This window comes from Cotesia glomerata, unplaced genomic scaffold, assembly GCF_020080835.1.
Source record: "Cotesia glomerata isolate CgM1 unplaced genomic scaffold, MPM_Cglom_v2.3 scaffold_18, whole genome shotgun sequence".
In the NCBI taxonomy this organism is placed as follows: Eukaryota; Metazoa; Arthropoda; class Insecta; order Hymenoptera; family Braconidae; genus Cotesia; species Cotesia glomerata.
In genome coordinates this window covers 387,463-406,335 of record NW_025402219.1, presented here as the reverse complement: position 1 = coordinate 406,335, position 18,873 = coordinate 387,463, and the positions used below count along the sequence as shown (strand labels likewise).

General features: G+C 27.2%; 2 protein-coding genes across 2 annotated transcripts; one reads left to right on the top strand and one right to left on the bottom strand.

Annotated features, from left to right (window-relative positions):
* Nucleotides 1-5,433: 5,433 nt before the first annotated feature.
* Nucleotides 5,434-7,183, bottom strand: LOC123274006. Its single transcript, XM_044741508.1, is given in 4 exon segments — nt 5,434-5,875; nt 6,369-6,761; nt 6,875-7,083; nt 7,085-7,183. Coding segments are annotated over 4 exon segments (1,143 nt in total).
* Nucleotides 7,184-10,511: 3,328 nt separating this feature from the next.
* LOC123274005 lies at nt 10,512-12,245 on the top strand. Its single transcript, XM_044741507.1, has 5 exons — nt 10,512-10,855; nt 11,058-11,224; nt 11,511-11,577; nt 11,672-11,813; nt 12,163-12,245. Exons 1-5 carry the CDS (start codon nt 10,853-10,855, stop codon nt 12,243-12,245), a joined length of 462 nt encoding a protein of 153 aa, XP_044597442.1. The 5' UTR covers nt 10,512-10,852.
* The last annotated feature ends 6,628 nt before the right edge of the window (nt 12,246-18,873 follow it).

Below are 18,873 nucleotides of genomic sequence, written 5' to 3'. Positions count from 1 at the left end.
TTTTTCTCTCAATTTTTTTTGGGATTGCAATAACATTTTTTTTCTTCTATCGATTTTTGAGCGGAGAAAATTTATCTTCTGCCAAAATGTAAATTATCAGATATCTATTGGTTATTTTTTGTTTCTTTAAAGAAAAATCTAAAGAAGAAATAGTTATTAATCAGTTTTTGTCCCTGTCTTGTTTTTCAGAAACTGAAGAAAAACTTCAACAGACTATAGATAGTCAGCGTACCAAATTTCCTCCAGTTTCGAAACTAGTTTCTGGCACTGAAGAAAGGGATGTGGATATGATCAAAAATAACCGTGAAAAAAAAAAAACGGAAAGTGGTAATAATTCTATCCAATCTGTCCTTCAAGAGAAATTAGCCTTAAAAGAAAAAGAATTTATTCATTTCTTATATAGCTCTGAAGTTCTTTCAATAGTTATTTGCAGATAAAAATATATAGAATTAACTGTATTACTGTATGGAATGTTCTTGTAGAGACCCACAGCTACACCTGGATGTATCCAAATATGTAACATTAAACCTGGAATAAAAATTTGGTGTGGATAGTCTATTCGATCTCATATAGCTTTAAGGAAGTTCTAATTGTTATTTACAGATAAAAATACATTAAAATACTCTTATTTTTATATCGGATATTCCTATACAGGCCTATAGCTACATCTGAGTACATCCAGATACATAACATTGGACTTGAAATAAAAGTCCAATCTGAATAATCCATTTGATACCATTTAGTTATAAGACATTATTAATTGTATTTTACAAATGAAAATACATCAAAGTGATTGTAATATAATACTGGTTTTTCATATAGAGGTCCACAACTACACCTAGGTATAATTTCTTATGTAGCTCTGATGTCCTTTTAATAGTTATTTGCAGATAAAAATAAATAGAATTATTTGTATTACTGTATGGAATATTCCTGTAAAGGCCCACAGCTACACTTGGGTATATCTAAATATATAACATTAAACCTGAAATAAAAATTTAGTATGAATAGTCCATTGATCTCATAAAGCTTTAAGGTAGTTCTAATTGTTATTTACAGATAAAAATACTTTAAAATATTTTTATTTTTAAATCGGATATTCCTATAAAGGCCTATAGCTACATCTGAGTACATCCAGATACATAACATTGGACTTGAAATAAAAGTCCAATCTGAATAATCCATTTGATACCATTTAGTTATAAGACAGTCTTAATTGTATTATACAGATGAAAAGACATAAAAGTGATTATAATATAATACTGGTTTTTCATATAGAGGCCCACAACTACACCTAGGTATATCCAGTCGTATAACGATAGACTTGGCATAAAAATCCACTCAGGATAGTCCGATTGATATAAGTAGACGTAAGATACTCTTAAAGTTAATTTACCGATGAAAACATTAAACTAAAGTTATCATAAAACTGAACACTCACCAGAAAACACTTTTTATCATTACGCTTTGTTATTGGATTTTCTAATAGAACCCACTTGCTCTAGTACATCTTGGTAAATCCAGATAGAAATTCTCTAGGCATACAAATTCCATTAAAATCCAGATAGAAATTCTCGAGACATATAAATTCCATTAAACTTTCCGTTTTTTTCCTTTGAAAATTTGTATAGATATGTATATGGATTTGCAGCGACAAAAGCACATTAGACCCCAATAAAGTTATTTTTTATTGGAATCTATGATTAATCTAGGGATTATGATTAATCTAGGGATTATTTCAACAGGGATAAGCTTTTCCCGATGTTACACTCATCAAGAGCTTTCATTTGAGTACCCACATGCATTTTGATATATTTTTCATATATACATATATATAATATATATAAATATATGGAAAAATTGATGTGGATGCTCAAATGAAAAGTCTCGATAAGTATAACATCGGGATGAGCTTATATATTTAAAAATGGCAATAGTTCACCAGATGCAAGGTCATTTCTTAATTATGTATCTAGAGATAGAGCATTTTCGAATGCAGCCTTAATTCTTATCATATTAAATTGACTATTAGTGAGAATGATATGAAACCTTGAAAAGGCACAACTCCAGGTCAAGATCTTTCTAATGATACCAAATTTAAAAAAATAATAAAAATATACTGGCCACAAAATTTTTCTTATTCTCTTAATAATATCGATTATTATTATTGTTATTGTCATGATAATTATTATTGTTGTTTTAACTATTATTATAGTATTGCCTGCCACATGAAAATTATGTAGTAGCCACATGAAAAAATCATGTGGCTGCCACAGGAAAATCATGTAGTAGCCACATGAAAAAATCATGTGATTGCCACAGGAAAATCATGTGGCAGTCACATGAAAAAATCATGTGTCAGCCCCAATTTTTTTTGCGTGTAGACTAGAAAACCCCCTTAAAGAGATATTATTTTTTTGATTTTAAGTGATAATCTTTTGAATAAAGAAACCACGACTTTGAATGAATATATAATAAGAGGAAAATTATTTTTGGATGAAGAATTTAATTTAACTGTGTAGATTAAAGAAAACTTACTTTTCAATCAAAACTAGATAACTATCAGTCGGACACAAGAAATTTAAATTCAAAAATTAAAAAACCAAGAGAGTAAATTCTTGAATGAAGACTTCAAAGTAATTTTATTGTTTCAAAATTACTTCTCTTAAATCAAGTTATTTTTTTTAGACACCAGTGTCTAAAAGAAGAAAGAACGCACTTATGTCAAAATTTTTTTCATTAAAAACTTCTCTAATGTAAAAATTTTTTTCAACCCTTCGTACATTTTTTCAATCAAATATAATTTTTTTTTAACTCTTCCAATATTATTGATATTGAAAACTATCAAATATGTATAATAAATGTACGTTGCGTGCTTAAAATAAGAACAATTTAAACATAAGGTAAAAGCCCCAATAGATGCTCATGTGCCAGTATAGGATCACTCCATGTATTTGTATATCTATATTTGTGAATAAAGATACACAAATACATGGAGTGATCATATTCACAAATATAGACATACAAATACATGGAGTGATCATATTGGGATCCTTAGAATTTCGATACGCCAACTAGCGGCTAAAACTGTAACCTCTCAAGGTAGGCTACTGTGTCAATGTTTACATCTGTCAAAAATATAAATAGTACGTTCTTGATTAAATTCAATAAGATAATATTGTTGCGAGTCCCAAAATTATCTTCGTCTTATAATCAAGACATTATTTATTACTTTTAAAAATGGAATTTCCATCTAAACCAAGTAAAAGCCATATATATTGTTGCGTGTATGGTTGTAAAAGTTGTGCATGTAAAAATGATACTGTTCGATTTTATAATTTTCCACAAAAAAATGAAAGTGTGATTATTTTAAAAAATAAATTTAATCAAGAAGAAAAACTCGATTGTTTTAAAGCATGGGTCAAAGTTTTAAAAATCGGTAAAACTGTTTCAAAAACAATGAGGGTATGGTCTTTACATTTTGTTGCAGAGGATTACGTTCCATCAAGTAAGTATTTTCTTCGTTTATCATTATTAATATTTCTAGCAAAAATTAAAATAATTATAATTATTGTTATGTTTAAGATTGCAAAGTGCGTAGATTGAAAAAAATGCAGTTCCATCGATTAATCTGCCGTCTAGTACAGTTGATACAACTCCAAGCCCATTTACAGTTGAGCAGAACTCTCGAAGGCTACTAAGATTACATAATCGGTCAACTAAAAAAGAACAAAACTTAAATAAAGTTCATCAAGACATGCATTACAATAAGCACCATTCTTCCGGTTGTTTTGAACTTAGTGAAGACAATATCCATTTAGCTAATGAAGAGATGATAAATGAGAACACCATGCAATTGATTTATTAATTCCATCAAACACTGTAAACAGTTGTCTTAAAATTAAAGATGCAGCAACCCAGTTTCCAGAAGTTAAAGAAATAGAAAAACAATTTCAGAATGTGAGCGTTCAAGTTTCAATAGGGTCAATCATACCAAAATTTTCAAGTTTTATTACAACTAATGATGAATTAAGCACGATGACAGGAATACCCAACTTCCAATTATTAAACACAATAAAAAAGTTAGTCGATAGAAGAACTTCATTTCATTCGAACTCCAAATTTGATAATCTAGAAATAATCGTAATGACATTTATGAAGCTTAAACAAAACATGTCATACGCATTATTGGCAGTTTTTCTTTAAAATTTGTACCCTGAAACTTGTCGAGAAAAGAATTCTTAATATGATCGATGTTTTGCATGCATGTTTGAAAACCTGCTATTTATTGGCCAAGTAAAGACAATATTTCGAGAAATATGCCCCAATGCTTCAAAGGATTTTTCAAATGATCGTGCTGTTATTGACTGTATTAAAATACCGATACAAAAGTTCAAAAATTTATGCTGTCAACTTAACACTTATTCTTATTACAAAAAGTTGTTATACACTAAAATTTATGACAGCTGTAACTCCGGCAGGATTAATTTCATTCATTAGCAAACCATATAGGGGTCGATCTTCAGACAATGTTATTTGCGAACAAAGTGGAATTCTAAAAATGATGGACAAAAATGACGACTTGATGGCTGATCGAGTTTACTGTTGGTGAATTGTGTAAGAAACATGATGTAAATTTAATTATACCTCCATTTCTGAAACAAAAACAACAGTTTTCACAAGCAGAAGCGATAACAGGACGATTAATAGCCAAAGCACGAGTTCATATTGAAAGGAGTAATCAAAGAATTAAATACTTTCAGATACTTTCTTCCAAAATGCCCACCGGACTAGTCTTCAAATCTGAAGAAATATTTACCATTGTTTGTGCCGTTGTAAATTTAAGTAATCCTATTTTAAAAAATGACAATTTTTAATTTATAAAATAAGTGTATAAAAATTATAAAATATGTTTTTTTTTATAACCTCATCTATTTTTACATTGCACAAAATACATGACTTGATATTAAAATATATACTTAATATTGTACATAGTTATTATAATAAAAATTAATTGAAGAAACAATTATTCTTCATCTGGTTGTTCCAGTTCTTTTTCACAAACATTGTGCAACATAAATTTAAAATATATTAATTTCAATGAAAATAACAAATCTTGAGTAAATTTGTAATCGAAGCTAATAGGAATGATTTTAATGGTTTTATCAAATGAAGAATATATTATGAAATCGGTGGATGGTATACATTTACGAGTGCCATGTTCATTTGAACTTGAGCATAATAAGAGTGCTTTTTTTTAAAGTTACTTGATCATCTTTTACTTCCAACCATTTTATTTGTTTAATTACATCATCAACACTTTTTTTTTTCCTTCAGTGGGGCATTTTATTTCTAAAATTTTATATGGTTTGTTATTTTTAAAAACTACTCCATCTGGAGAGCATCCTAGCCAAGGATTACTTTTGGAAACGATCAAACCACACTGAATATTTCATCGGATATCTGTTCTTCATAAATTTCACGAGCTAAAAGTTCATGTTCAAGACCGTATTTTGTAGCAGCATTACTAAATGAAGCTTCAAAAAAGTAATCTAAAGATTTTTTCTTCCAGTCTGGCTGTTTATTATTGCGATAAGTATAAATTTTATAGGCATTACTCGCCGTTATCCTCAACTGTCTTTCTTTTAGCCATACACTATGAAATTTATACGATTCTTCACAGATTGTTCGAACATCAGATGACAGACGAGTAAATACTTTTTGACAACATTCTTTAATTGAAAATTTGATTTTCAATTCACTTAATTTCGAAAGTAATTTAGACGTCTCTTGATTTTTTATAATGGCCATTAATTTTTCAGCGGATATTGTTATCTTGTTATCAAGAGCTTTCACAGGATCATGTCTTCCGATTCTAAATATAATAAGAAAAAAAAAACAAAAAAAAAAAAAAAGAAAATATTATTTTGTTTGAGAAAAAACAACTTTATTCAAAAACTTATTTTACCCTGTACTTGTGATGTCAAAATTAATATTTTAAATCACAAAATGTTGTGGACAAATATAAACCTATCTTCAATTAAGTTTACGGACATTGTTTAATAAAAACAAAAAAACTGCTCACTATATGTCAATTAGTATAGGTAAATTATTTTGATATTCAATGTATAAATAATAATAGAAAAAAATTTTTAAAATTAATATAATAATGGAATTTAACTACTCACAATGATTGTTTTTTTCAATAGATATTCTGATATAAAATGTATAAATGCCAAAAAGCTTGTAAAAAAATTAAAAACGCTATGCTTAAAATTCATTAGTAAATCGTAGTAAATAAATATATGCCAAAAAAATAGTTGAAAAATTAATGACAATACTTAAAATTAAAAAATCGTTGCATTTACATGTGCAGAGCTAAAGCTGATGATGGATTATTATTAATCATTATTTGTCTGAATTCTTCTTCATTATCATGGTCAGTTTGTTGTATAGCATCTGCAGTATTTTCTAAAGTAGGTTCCGAATCATCATACTCGTTTGTATTATCAGCTTCACCAGGGTCCACGAAATGTACACCTTCTGTTACTTGTAATGCTACGTCGAGGGTATTTAAGGTGCAACTTTTTACTTTATTACGCTTTAATTTTCTTTCCTGTGATAATTCTATTTTGTTCGCAAGACAGTGATGTGTCATCAAAGGGTTCATGTCATATTGTTGAAGTGCAGACTTTTTTGGAGCATTCCACGCACACTTTTTGTCCGTGCAGGAGATAACTTTTAGATTCTCCAACTTATTTCTGAAAAAATTAATGCCCATCAATAAACTTTTAACAATATTACATTCATAATAATTATTGAATAGATATAAAATATAAATCAATAACAATAAATATAAAAATATAATACTTACCGGTTCAAATAAAATAGCGTTGCTACAACATGCTTACACGCACCACCTAAACCAGCTTTGCAAGAGCAACTCATACCCGTGATTCTTCCATCTTTCATAATCTCACCATTAATTTCATGAGGATCATCTCTGATACTTGACGATTGGAGACAAAATGCAATAATTTTTAAACTATTTTTTTCCTCGCTAACCTTACCGCAGTTTAATTAACAGGTGTCCTTGATTGATGATATTTTCACCACCAGTAAAATTTTTACTATGGGGTATAGCACCAACATAACTACAGATTTCTTGAATTGAGATAGGCATTTTTTTATTCGATAATACTCAATATAAATAATTAATTAAATAAAAATAATTATCGAAACATAAATATTCCGGCTAATTTTATATTGTAAACATTGACAGAAGCCTACTTTGAGTAGTTCACTTTTTAGCCACGAGATGACTAATATTTAAGCCACGCCCATCCTTAGGATCCCGATATTGGTACATGAGCATCTATTGGGGGTTTTACCCCGAGAAAAAATATTTATATATAATTATATATATTTATATATAAATTGGTTATATATGATTATATATGAAAAATGGCCAAATATAATCATATCTAATTATATATAACTATATATAATTATATATAACAATATTTAATTATATATTTATTACATCTAATTAATTATTGGGTTAATTTTATGGATAGAATATTTAATATGGTCCTACGCAATTCTGTGTAACCAATTAAAATGCAAAATAAAATATCTAGATATAATTTTATAGCTATAACACCAGCGGTCACCCATTCAACTATTAACCCTGCTCAATACTGCTTAACTTTGGTGATCTCCGTGCGTCTTGAAGTGTCTGTCTGCTGTGCTGCTGTCGTAGATAATAATGATTCTATGATCTACATAATGTATCATATGAGTTTATCATAAATGGAATATAAAAATTGATTTTAATATATATTTGGATAGTCATTATTCATAATTTATTTATTTTACCGAATTTCATTATAATATAACACTTATTTAAATAATAAAATAAATAATGATTTTACTATTACGTAATAGCAGAGCAGACCAAAACATCCCATAGGAAATGTGACAAATTTTGTATTTCAGAATTATTTAAACGTAATTATAAACATCATTTTACACTTTTTGTGATTACCAAAAAAAAAATTTTTTTTCAAAGAAAAAATTTTTATGTTTGTTAATTATATATAATCATATATAATTATATATACTTATATATAATTATATATGGGACTATATACAATCTTGCATGGCTGTATATTGCTCCATATATAGTCATATATAATTGTATATGATTATATATAACCTCATATACAATTCCATATATAATCATGTATGATAATATATAATTCTATATACTTATATATAATTGTATATGGAACTATATATGATCCTGCATGGTTGTATATTGCTCCATATATAGTCATATATAATTATATATGATTATATATAACCTCATATACAATTCCATATATAATCATGTATGATTATATATAATTACGTATGATCATATATAATTGTATATAATTATATATGTGATTCCATATATAATCATATATGATTATATACAATTATATATAATTATATAGAAACATTTTTTCTCGGGACCTTAAATGTAAAACACTTTATTTGGATCTTAAATAATTGTTCTATCAAATAAGAAATGAATTTACCATCTGCAGTAGAGCAAACAAAGTACGTATTTTACGATAGAAATTATGGTCTTGTAGTGGCCAAAGACCGATGACAGATGTTAAGAATTCATATATGTAAAACTCTTTTTTCGCCAGTTCATTTCTTTTCTTAGAAGAATATATATCCATATCCTTTCACTGAAGCGAAAAAGTTTCGTGTGTGCAGTTTTACAAAGAACAGTATTATTCTTAGATACAACGATTGGTTCTGCTCTATAACTAATAATTTCATTTATTTTTGTATGTACAGTAAATCATTAGAAAAATATTATTTATTCATCGATAAGTAGGGGTGAGCATGATATCCTAGCTCATCATTTATTCATAATGGAGCAACCCGAGCAACCCTTCCGAGAGTATGTAAAGACGATAAATTTATCTATTTCTTTAGAAAAAGAGTTTACCTCTTTTTACCAATTTCTTTGGTATTATATTTAGCGAAATTTTATTCTCAATGTATTTTTATTATAAATAGAATTTGTTTTCACTAATGTAGATACGATTTTTGTATTCCAAGTTATATATCAGTTTTATATGTATTTCAAACGAAGTAAGCGATTAAATAAAAGTTTTCTTCGCAATAATAAATTAAGAAATAATATAATGACATAATGTTAATTTGTACATTTAATTTTGGTGATCTGAAAATTGAGTATATTTGCAATATACATTTAAGACATTAAAAATTATCAAACAAAAGAGGCACTATTTTTAAAAATCAAATTTTTTTCAGATTTCGAAGTTTTAATCACACGCTTGTGGAGTCATTATGGTTTATAACTTTCAAAGAAAAATTTTTTTTCCATTTTTCGAAAGTAAATATAGCTCAAAGTATTGTGTTAAAATTTTCAAGTGATCGGTCTACTGTAACTGTATTATTTTGCGATGCTTATGTGGATGTTCAAGAGGAAGAAAATTGAATTTTTAAAAAGACTAAAGGAGGCTTGTAGAGTGCCGGTGTTACTCATTGACTTCAGGTAAGATTTTTTTTTTTTTTTTTATTAAAAAAACTTTAGACGCGTTCATCTCAGAACTACACTGAAAAAAAAAATTTGCTATTGTAACAAAAGTCAGGATTACGCAGTTATTTGTTGAGATAACAAATCCATCTTGGTCAACGCAACGAAATGATATTTGTTGTGGCAAGTAAAATGAAGTTGCCGTTGAAACAAATGAAATGTGTTGAGCAAAATATTAAATCAGGTTTTATTAACATTCAATATTCTTGGTTACCAAGTTATTTTATTTATTTAAGAAGTAAAAAGGAAGTGATCAAATTATAATTTACTGTATGTATAGTTATTCAAGTTTAATTAAAATTACAATTTAAATGGACAATGAAGAAATGTTTAATTTGTTAAGAAATTGGGGCATAAGTGACGGATCAATTAATAAGTTCATTGGTTAGTATCAATATGAAAAGTTTGCACCATTTGTAATAAAAAATAATTACAAAATTTATTCACAGAAAAAAATGTTTAATTAATTGATAAATTTAAATATTTTGTGAAATTTAAAAACTTGTATTCTATCAACAAAATTTTCACGGTTGTCGATCATTTTTTTGGACTTAGATAATATTTTTTTCTGTATCGAATATAAAATCAATAACTTTTTTGCAAATATTTAATTGAAAACAATTAATTTTAACAATATTCATAGATCAAGAGATTACAGTTGACCTTCTGCCCTCCGTTGATGACTATATTTTAAAACAATTAAATTTACCACTAGGCGAGCAAATCAAATTCCGAAATAATTTAAAAAGAATAATTTGCAAGAATCTTCAGTTGAGGTTAAGCTTTAATAATTAATTGTTATTATTCGATTAGATGTTATATGTTATTATTTTTACACTGACAAAAATTTTTTTATACAGAAATTTTAGATTGAAAATTTCATGCGTTTTCCTTAATTAATTTTAGGATTACAATAAATTTCAATACTTAATCGAATTTATTATCACAGAAACAAAGTCACCAGCGTGAATTTAGTGCGTCTAGTCTTTCGCTTGCTCCAACAGAAATAATATCCACTTCCTTCGTGGATGAAATAAATACTCCATTGAATGGTAATTTGTTTATACTCGTTCTAATTTTAAAAAAGAGTATTGATATTACTTAAGTCATCTGCTATGCGCATTAGACGATCCACGGCCTGCTGATTTGGATTCTGATCGGAGTGATGAGAGTCCTATCCCCCAAAATCCGCAAGAAAATCAGAGACCTATTTTCTTTAGTGAATCGATGGTATTACCCCATAATTTTACTTATACTTTTAACAGTTAATTTAAGACTTAGCGTTGAGTCCGTAAATTTGATACCTTTAAATTTACCTAATAAAAGCAAAATTTTTCATTTGAGAAATTTTTTGCTTTACTTTAGATAGTCATAATATGCGTGATTTATTTATTTTATTGATTATTAATTTTTCACTGTATGTTATCAATAGACGTTAGAAGAACTTTTAAAAAAATCCAGCTTTGGTAAAAGAGTTCTTGCTTCATATAAAAAAAATCCAAAACGTAAAAAAAATTATGAAGACCTCACTGAACACGATCGGAATAAACTCGTCGACATAATTATTGATGATGAAATTAAAACTAGCCTTGACAAATGGTTAGTAAATCAAATTATATTCTTGTGTCAATTAACATTCATTTTTTCTTTACTTAAGAGGTAAAATGTAAAGCACTCAAAAAAATCAAAAAACGCTTTCCAAAGATCTTAAAAGTTTAGAGATTTCAAAAATTCATTGCTATGAATATTTTTAGACCATTTGAATTTGAATATAGCAAGAAGTTGCATATAGGGCCTTAAGTTTTAACTATCTTTTAGGTTTTTTTTGAGTAAAGTTTGCCTTTTAATTCGATTCGAATTCTCGTAAATTTTGTAATTTTTGCAGCATATCAGGAAAACGTTTTATAGAAATAGCTAACGCCATTGTAGAGCTTTTTCCCAAAGAAAACAAGGTTCGTTAGAGTCTTATATTTTTTAAGAACAAATATATTTATTTGAAGTCTAATAAGATTGTTCAATAAAACTTTGAATTAATTGTATCAATAGTTGACGTACATTTTTATCACTGAGAATGGACAGTTTGTAGCTGGCCATGGCAAATTATATCGACGATGGTCAAATACGAGACGGGAAATGATTAAGCTTGGTTTGATTTCCATTAACAAAAATAAGCGTAAGAGAAATGAAGGTAATAAGAAAATTTCGTAAAAAAAGTTTAAGATTGTATTGTAATTATTAAGAAAATTTTACACAGAAAAAAATTATTTGATGTATATAACCTTTCTTGATTAAGGAAATGTTCTAATCAATCAAACAAATTATGGTGAAATCATAATTTTTTGATATTCAGGAAAAAGATTTTTGTGTTATGAACTAGTATTTTGGCTTCAAGTAACCTTAGGTCTTCCAGTGAATTTTTAAATTTTCTCGGTTGAAATAAATCTTTCTTTCTGTGTACAAAATATCCGATCCATATTTTAATTATAAATATTTTTATTGTTATTTTAAAAATTAATAAAAATTTTTTTTTACTATAGATATCGAAACTGAGGAAAGTGAAAATGATGGTTCGACTATAACTTTAGAATCTTTGAAAGACCTTGATGTACCTTTTAGATGAATTTTTAGTACTTTGGAAAGCTACTTTCGAGGAAAAGAAGAAATCTTTTACAAAACAATGATTTTGATATTTATAACTATTTGTCTGAATTTTTCGCTTTCAAAGATGATAGGGGCTATTTATTGGTATGCCCAATACGTTACTATTGTTAATTTAACTTAAGATAATTTATTAATGTGAAATTAAGAAAATCAATGAAATTGCTCGGTATTTTTAAACTTTTGCGGTTTATTAGGTTAGATCTTTCCATTTTATATCTATTTTTATATAATTGAGCTTAGTAATAGATCTTTGAAAAAATTAAAAAATTTATAAAATTTACAAAAAATTTTTATTTATTTAAAAACACTTTCAAAAACTATTCAACAAAGATATATACTTTTCGAATAAATTAACCGATTTATATGTGACTTATGTTTTCAATGCAATTTTTTGAGAAATACATTTCATTAGTTTATGACGTATTAATAAATACATTAATAATTAGCGATAGAAATTTTATAGTCGTATTCACTTTATTTGATAAAAAATATTTTTTTCAATGTAAATATGATTAAAAAAGTAACAACTAAACAGAATAATAACAATTTCCCTCTAGACATTTTTCAATAGAAATAAAATAAGTCAATTGATTTAAAAGAAAAAATTTGGTATATAATCTTAAAGACCTTAAATTTATTAAATCAAGCGAAAAAGTTCTTGAATAATTTAAAATCAACTCATACTAAATACAAATTGTTTTTTCGAATTTTTTTTTTGTTTTATTTGATAGAAACATATTCGTGAAAATTATTTTCTTAGTTTTATATTCTTTAGCTCAAATCAACCTAATTTGTTTATTATAAAACGTACAAAATATCTTGGACATATTTTAATTTAAAAGAAATTTTTGAATAGAATAATGTTTCTGTTAAAATAATTATTCTTTCTTTCTGTTTATTTTTTTTTCTTCGACTCTTGCTCTAATAAATGGAAGTAATTTATATTAAAAAATATAATTTTTTAGCTTAAACAAGATTTTGATACTTTATATCCTGATCGAGACCAGATTGCAACGGAAAATTGGAGAAAAGTGGAACAATTTTTATATAAAAAATTGATCGATAGTGATATTTTTGATGATTCTGTTACTGACATAAGTGAAAGTAAGTTTACATAGAATCGATTTATCTCAAATAAGCTGTAAAATTAAAAGGTCGTAAAATTTATTATTTTATATAATTTTCTTTATTTATTTAGACGAAAAAACGGCGTTTATTTTAACTCATTTGGCCTTATTATTTGGTGTTTGTAATGCAATCCAAAATAAAAAAATTATTAAACATTTTCGTCCAACTCACGAAGAAATGCAAAGAGGATTTGTATTACAAGTATCAGTAAGTTTATTGTTAATGATATTTATTTAACAAAAATTTTAGCGAATCTCTACTTGAATGTTCATGCAGAAGTTAATTTAGCAAAATTGAAAAGTTGAACATGAATTGAACGAAAATCTCTCTGATTGCGAAATATTTTCTGGTTCAATTTTATTCTATTGGAAAGCTTATCTATTCGATTCAAGAAAATTAATTTAAGTTTTACAAAATCATTTTTTTGGTTCCAATCTATTCTCTACAATAAATTTGATGTTTCTTTATATTAATTTGAGAGTAAAAATAACCAATTGATTTTCAGATAATATTTGTTTTATATGCTTTGGTTTTAGGAAAAATGAATGATCAGAAAAATTTCTTCTGTTGAACATTCGACTTGACATTTACGTGATTTCAGGTTTTTTTTTATTTATATATATATATATTTATAATAAAATTAAAATTTTTCATAGGTTGTTGGAAATATTGAAGCAATAGTCAAAAGAAGAGTCGATAAGCTTGCTCAATATAAGTGTACTTTACAACCATTCATTGTTGTTGTGGGTCCAATTGAAAACATTTCTCAAATCTTCCTCTATTTGCATGCAGATTATCGTTATGAAGTTAATTCTCTATTAGAAGCTTTTTTTTTGCTTTTTAAGTGCATTTTCGCTCTCAACGCAATTTTTTCCAAAGAGTTCTTTGGGGTTTGCCATATGATGACACATACAACAGTCATTATATAAGCGTCGAAACATTGATTGGACAGTACAAACATTTTACTCCCTAAAATTAAGTTTAGTTATTAAGTTAATATCAGTTGCATTGCATTAATAATTTAATTTTACAGTTCCGTAAATGCTTATAATTAGTCAGTTAGCAACATAATTACTTAATTTAAAATGCCTAATTGCAGTATTTGTTCAATTCAAGTTGATTGTATTAATACACTCATTTTTCATATCGCTAAACAACATTCAGATGTAAAAAATATATACAATTGTGGCGAATTGAATTGTTACTCAACTTTTAGCACAAAAGATTCTTTCAAAAAACATTTACAAAGAATACATGATTGCCAGTTGAACTCATTAGTAGTAAATGATATAGATATTAATTTAACTAATGAAACTCGAGAATTTTCTAATAGTGAAAATCTAAATTATGACAGTAATACTCAGAGTGACTTTCAGCAAAATACAAATAATCCGGATTTTTCAGCGAATGATTTCAAAACTGCCCTTAATAAAGCAGCAGTAGAACTTATAGCAAATATGTACGCTAACCTTCGCTTGTCTAAAAATATTGTTCAACATATTCTCGATGATATTAAGGTTTTCTTGAGTGATTCTTTTATAGGTATATTAGAATCAAAAGTAGAAAATACTCTTATTAATTCAAACTGTTCCGACAAAGATATTAATGTAATTAAAAAATGTTTGATGATATAAAAATACTTTTTGCGGATTTAGATACAGAACATCGACGGTTGAAGCATTTTGAAAAATCAGGTTCTTATATAAAACCGAAATCGTACATTATTGATCGTACTTATGTTATTTCAAAATCAAAAAAAGGTTCTAAAGGTAAAATGACCGACATATGTGGACAATTCATACCATTACGTGCAACGCTTAAAAAATTTTTTCAGCAACCTAATGCTTTAACTGACACGGTGAATTATATGGAACAACTTAAAAATAATGAAACAGTAATTGAAAACTATATTCAGTGTAAATCATGGGCTAATCAGCGATCTGAATACAAAGATGATGATATTGTGATACCATATTTTTTATCTGGTGATGACGTGGAAGTTAATAATCCTCTAGGTTCTCGATCAGGAAAGGTTATGCCCATTTACGCATCAATTCCATGTTTACCATCAGAATGCCGGTCAAAATTAGAAAATTATTTTCTTGTTTTATTGTATGACAGTTGGATTCGTTTAAATAAAAATAAAAAAAATCGAACATTTCGCATTTACCGCCCGCTCATTAAGGAAATAAAATTTTTGGAAGAAAAAGGAATTAAAATTTTAACAAATCAAGGTGAAAAACATGTTTATTTTGTATTGGGTCTAATCCAAGGAGATAACCTTGGCTTACATGGTCTTTTAGGCTTTACCGAATCGTTTTCTGCCACTTATTATTGTCGATTTTGTAAAATGGACAAAAATACATGTCAAAATACCATTCTTTTATCCCCTGAATTGACTCGAACTGTACAAAACTACAAGACAGACCTTAAAACAAATAATATTACGCTAACAGGTATACGAGAAAAATGTGTGTTTAATTCAGCTTCATTCCATGCCGTAGAGAATTTTTCTGTCGACGAAATGCATGATTTTAGAGAAGGGATAGCTCATGATGATTTAATAGAAATTTTAAGCGCAATTACTTCACAAAATAGTGAATATTATGAGTTTTCTGTATCGGAATTGAATGAAAGATTAGCAGTGTTTGATTATGGGCCTATTGATTCCCTAAATAAACCTCCATTTATTAGAGATGACGATTTGAGCAAAAATAATAAATTAAAAATGACAGCTTCAGAGTTAACCACGTTTGTTAGATTATTGGGAGTAATAATTAGAGATTTAGTGTCGAAAGATAACCCCTATTGGCAATTATATCTTATTTTGCGAGAAATATTTGATTTCATTTTAGCTAAAAAAATTACAAATGATCAAATAAATGCGTTTGATACCACTATAATCAGACACTGGCAGCTGTATAAGCAATTGACTGGTAATTCTATGAAACCAAAGGGCCATATTTCTCTTCACTACAAAAAAACGTGTGAGGAAAGTGGTCCTTGCTCACATTTATCTTCAATCAGAGCTGAATCTAAGCATACAAATTTAACAGTACCGGCATCAGTTAATAAATCTCGTGTAAATATTTGTAAATCTATCGTGATAAAGCACCAACTAAATTTAAATTATCGTTTTTTGGCAAATAGATCTATTACAGATGAAAAAATTACTGGTATTAAAATGAAAATTAATTCTAAAACATGGTCAAAATATAATTGTTCAAATGAAGCATTAAATAATTCCAAAAGTTTTTTCGATGGGTAGAATATAAAAGTATTAAATATACCCAAAATATGGTTTTAATTACTGGAACGAAAGATCTCTGCCCAACATTTGCTTTAATTGAATTGATCATCAGTCTTGATGATCGTAATGAATTAGTTTTTGTATGCAGAAGTATTGACGTATTAGGGTTTAATGAACATGTATGGGCATACGAAGTAAAAACCGATGAGAAAATTATATTTGTCAATGTTAAAGACTTACTTGACCCATTCCCTCTCTACATTTATACCTCAGTTAATAACGAAAATTTCATTGTTTTAAAATATCATGTTTGTTAACTTTTAAAAAATATGTATTGTGCTATAATTAATTGTTAGATATGTTTGTATGTATGTTTATATATTTATTATTATTGAACTTAAAATAAATGTTGTGTAAAACAAAAATTAGTAAATTAATAAAAAAAGTAACTCAGAAAACTTTGTTCACCATTACTCTGTAGATTCTAATCCACACAGAAAGAAATATTTCTTGACTGGAGAACAAAATTATTGGCTCAAGAAAATTTTCGGGTGTCTGAAGGAAGACCGAAGTTGTGTTGGCCGAAGTAAAAATTTTTCTTGAAATTCTACTCTTGGTGAAAGTAATTTTTTCGTAATTCAAATTATCATAAATAATTGATATAATAAATTTTTATATTTGATCAAGATTTTTAGATACTTTAGGGAAGCAGTGCCACCTACTTCAGCTGAGAAAAAAATTTTCTCATCTTGAGAAAATTTTTCTCTTGAATATTTGATACCTATTTTATATTATTTTAGCGTGCAATTATACATATTGAATGAAAAAAATGATTCAATATTATTTGATGTTCCCGTTTGACATGTTAATCAATAAAAATATTAATGAAAATTTATTTCTATCGAGATATTTAATTTTTTGGAGTACGAGAGAAATTTTCTCGAGACAAGAAAATTTACTTCTATCAAGAACTAAATTTTTTGGATCATGAGGCTGAATTTTCTCAAAACAAGTAGATTTTCTTGACTTGAATAAATTTTCTTGAATCAAGATACGTATTTCTTAAAGCAAGAGAATTAATTTTATCGGAATAAGTGAAATTTCTTGTGTCCAAAAAAAAATTTTTTTTCGCTCAAGAAAATAATTAGGAAGAAAAATATTTTCTTGGCTCAAATGAAGCTTTTTTTCTGTGCATGTTTCATAAATAAATAAATAAATAAACAATCTCGGGAACTTGGACAATAATAATGAGATGATAAATTTTTTCTAAATATGCCATACGGCATATTTAAAATTATTTTTACTATTTTCCAAGTTCCCGAAATTGTTTATATAATTGCCTACAATTGTTATCTGAAAAATAACTGTCTGTCTAAATTGAGCTAAGTATCACGTTTACAGCTATGATTAATACTGACTATCAGCCTTAGCAATGCATTAGATGGAAACAATTTTATGCGTATTCAAAAAAATTTCCTCAACACTTATTACTTGTTAAAGCAGCAACTTCACTTTACTTACCACAACAAATGTTACTTCGTTACGTTAACCAAGTTAATTTTGTTATCATAACAAATAGCTGCGTAATCCTGACTTTTGTTACGATAGCAAATTTTTTTTTTCAGTGTATGTTCTTCTGGTTGACGTACATGATATATCCGGAACCACTGCCCTGATCTTAATGAAATTTAAACCACATATTCCGCAAAGTAGTAGCTATTGCATATCAGTTACAACGAAAACATAATTTTGATTTTTACTATTTTATTAGGAGTAAAAACTGTGAAAAAAGCCGCATTTTTCAATTTTTTTTTTCAAATGGCCGTTATTTTGTTATTTATCAATAAATATTAGTCTTCGTAACTGGTGCAATAATTACTTGTATATTGAAGGTGAATAATTTTTGTTTTTGTGTTTTAGATGAACCGTTATCAAAGTTATCATGTACGTCAGCGACATACCAACTTTTGGAGAAGATCCGTTCACTCGTTGTTTATTCATATAAGAAATATAAGTAAAAAATAAATTAAAATATTTTTTATGTTATTCAAGAGTGTATCTGTTGAGCTGAATAAATTTTATAGTAATATATATAATAGTTTCTAAGTAAAGAAATCATGAATATTGGCTTTTTTTCGAGTGTCGGAACCAGAATGACCCCTTTAAAATTTATAAATATTACTTTATGAGATTTAAGATAAAAGCCCCA

Bases quoted from the DNA above. Each gene is read 5' to 3' on its own strand.
- LOC123274005 (XM_044741507.1), top strand. The intron at 11,578-11,671 runs GTTCGTTAGAGT...TTGTATCAATAG, and splicing joins TTTTTCCCAAAGAAAACAAG to TTGACGTACATTTTTATCAC. The intron at 11,814-12,162 runs GTAATAAGAAAA...TTTTTACTATAG, and splicing joins TAAGCGTAAGAGAAATGAAG to ATATCGAAACTGAGGAAAGT.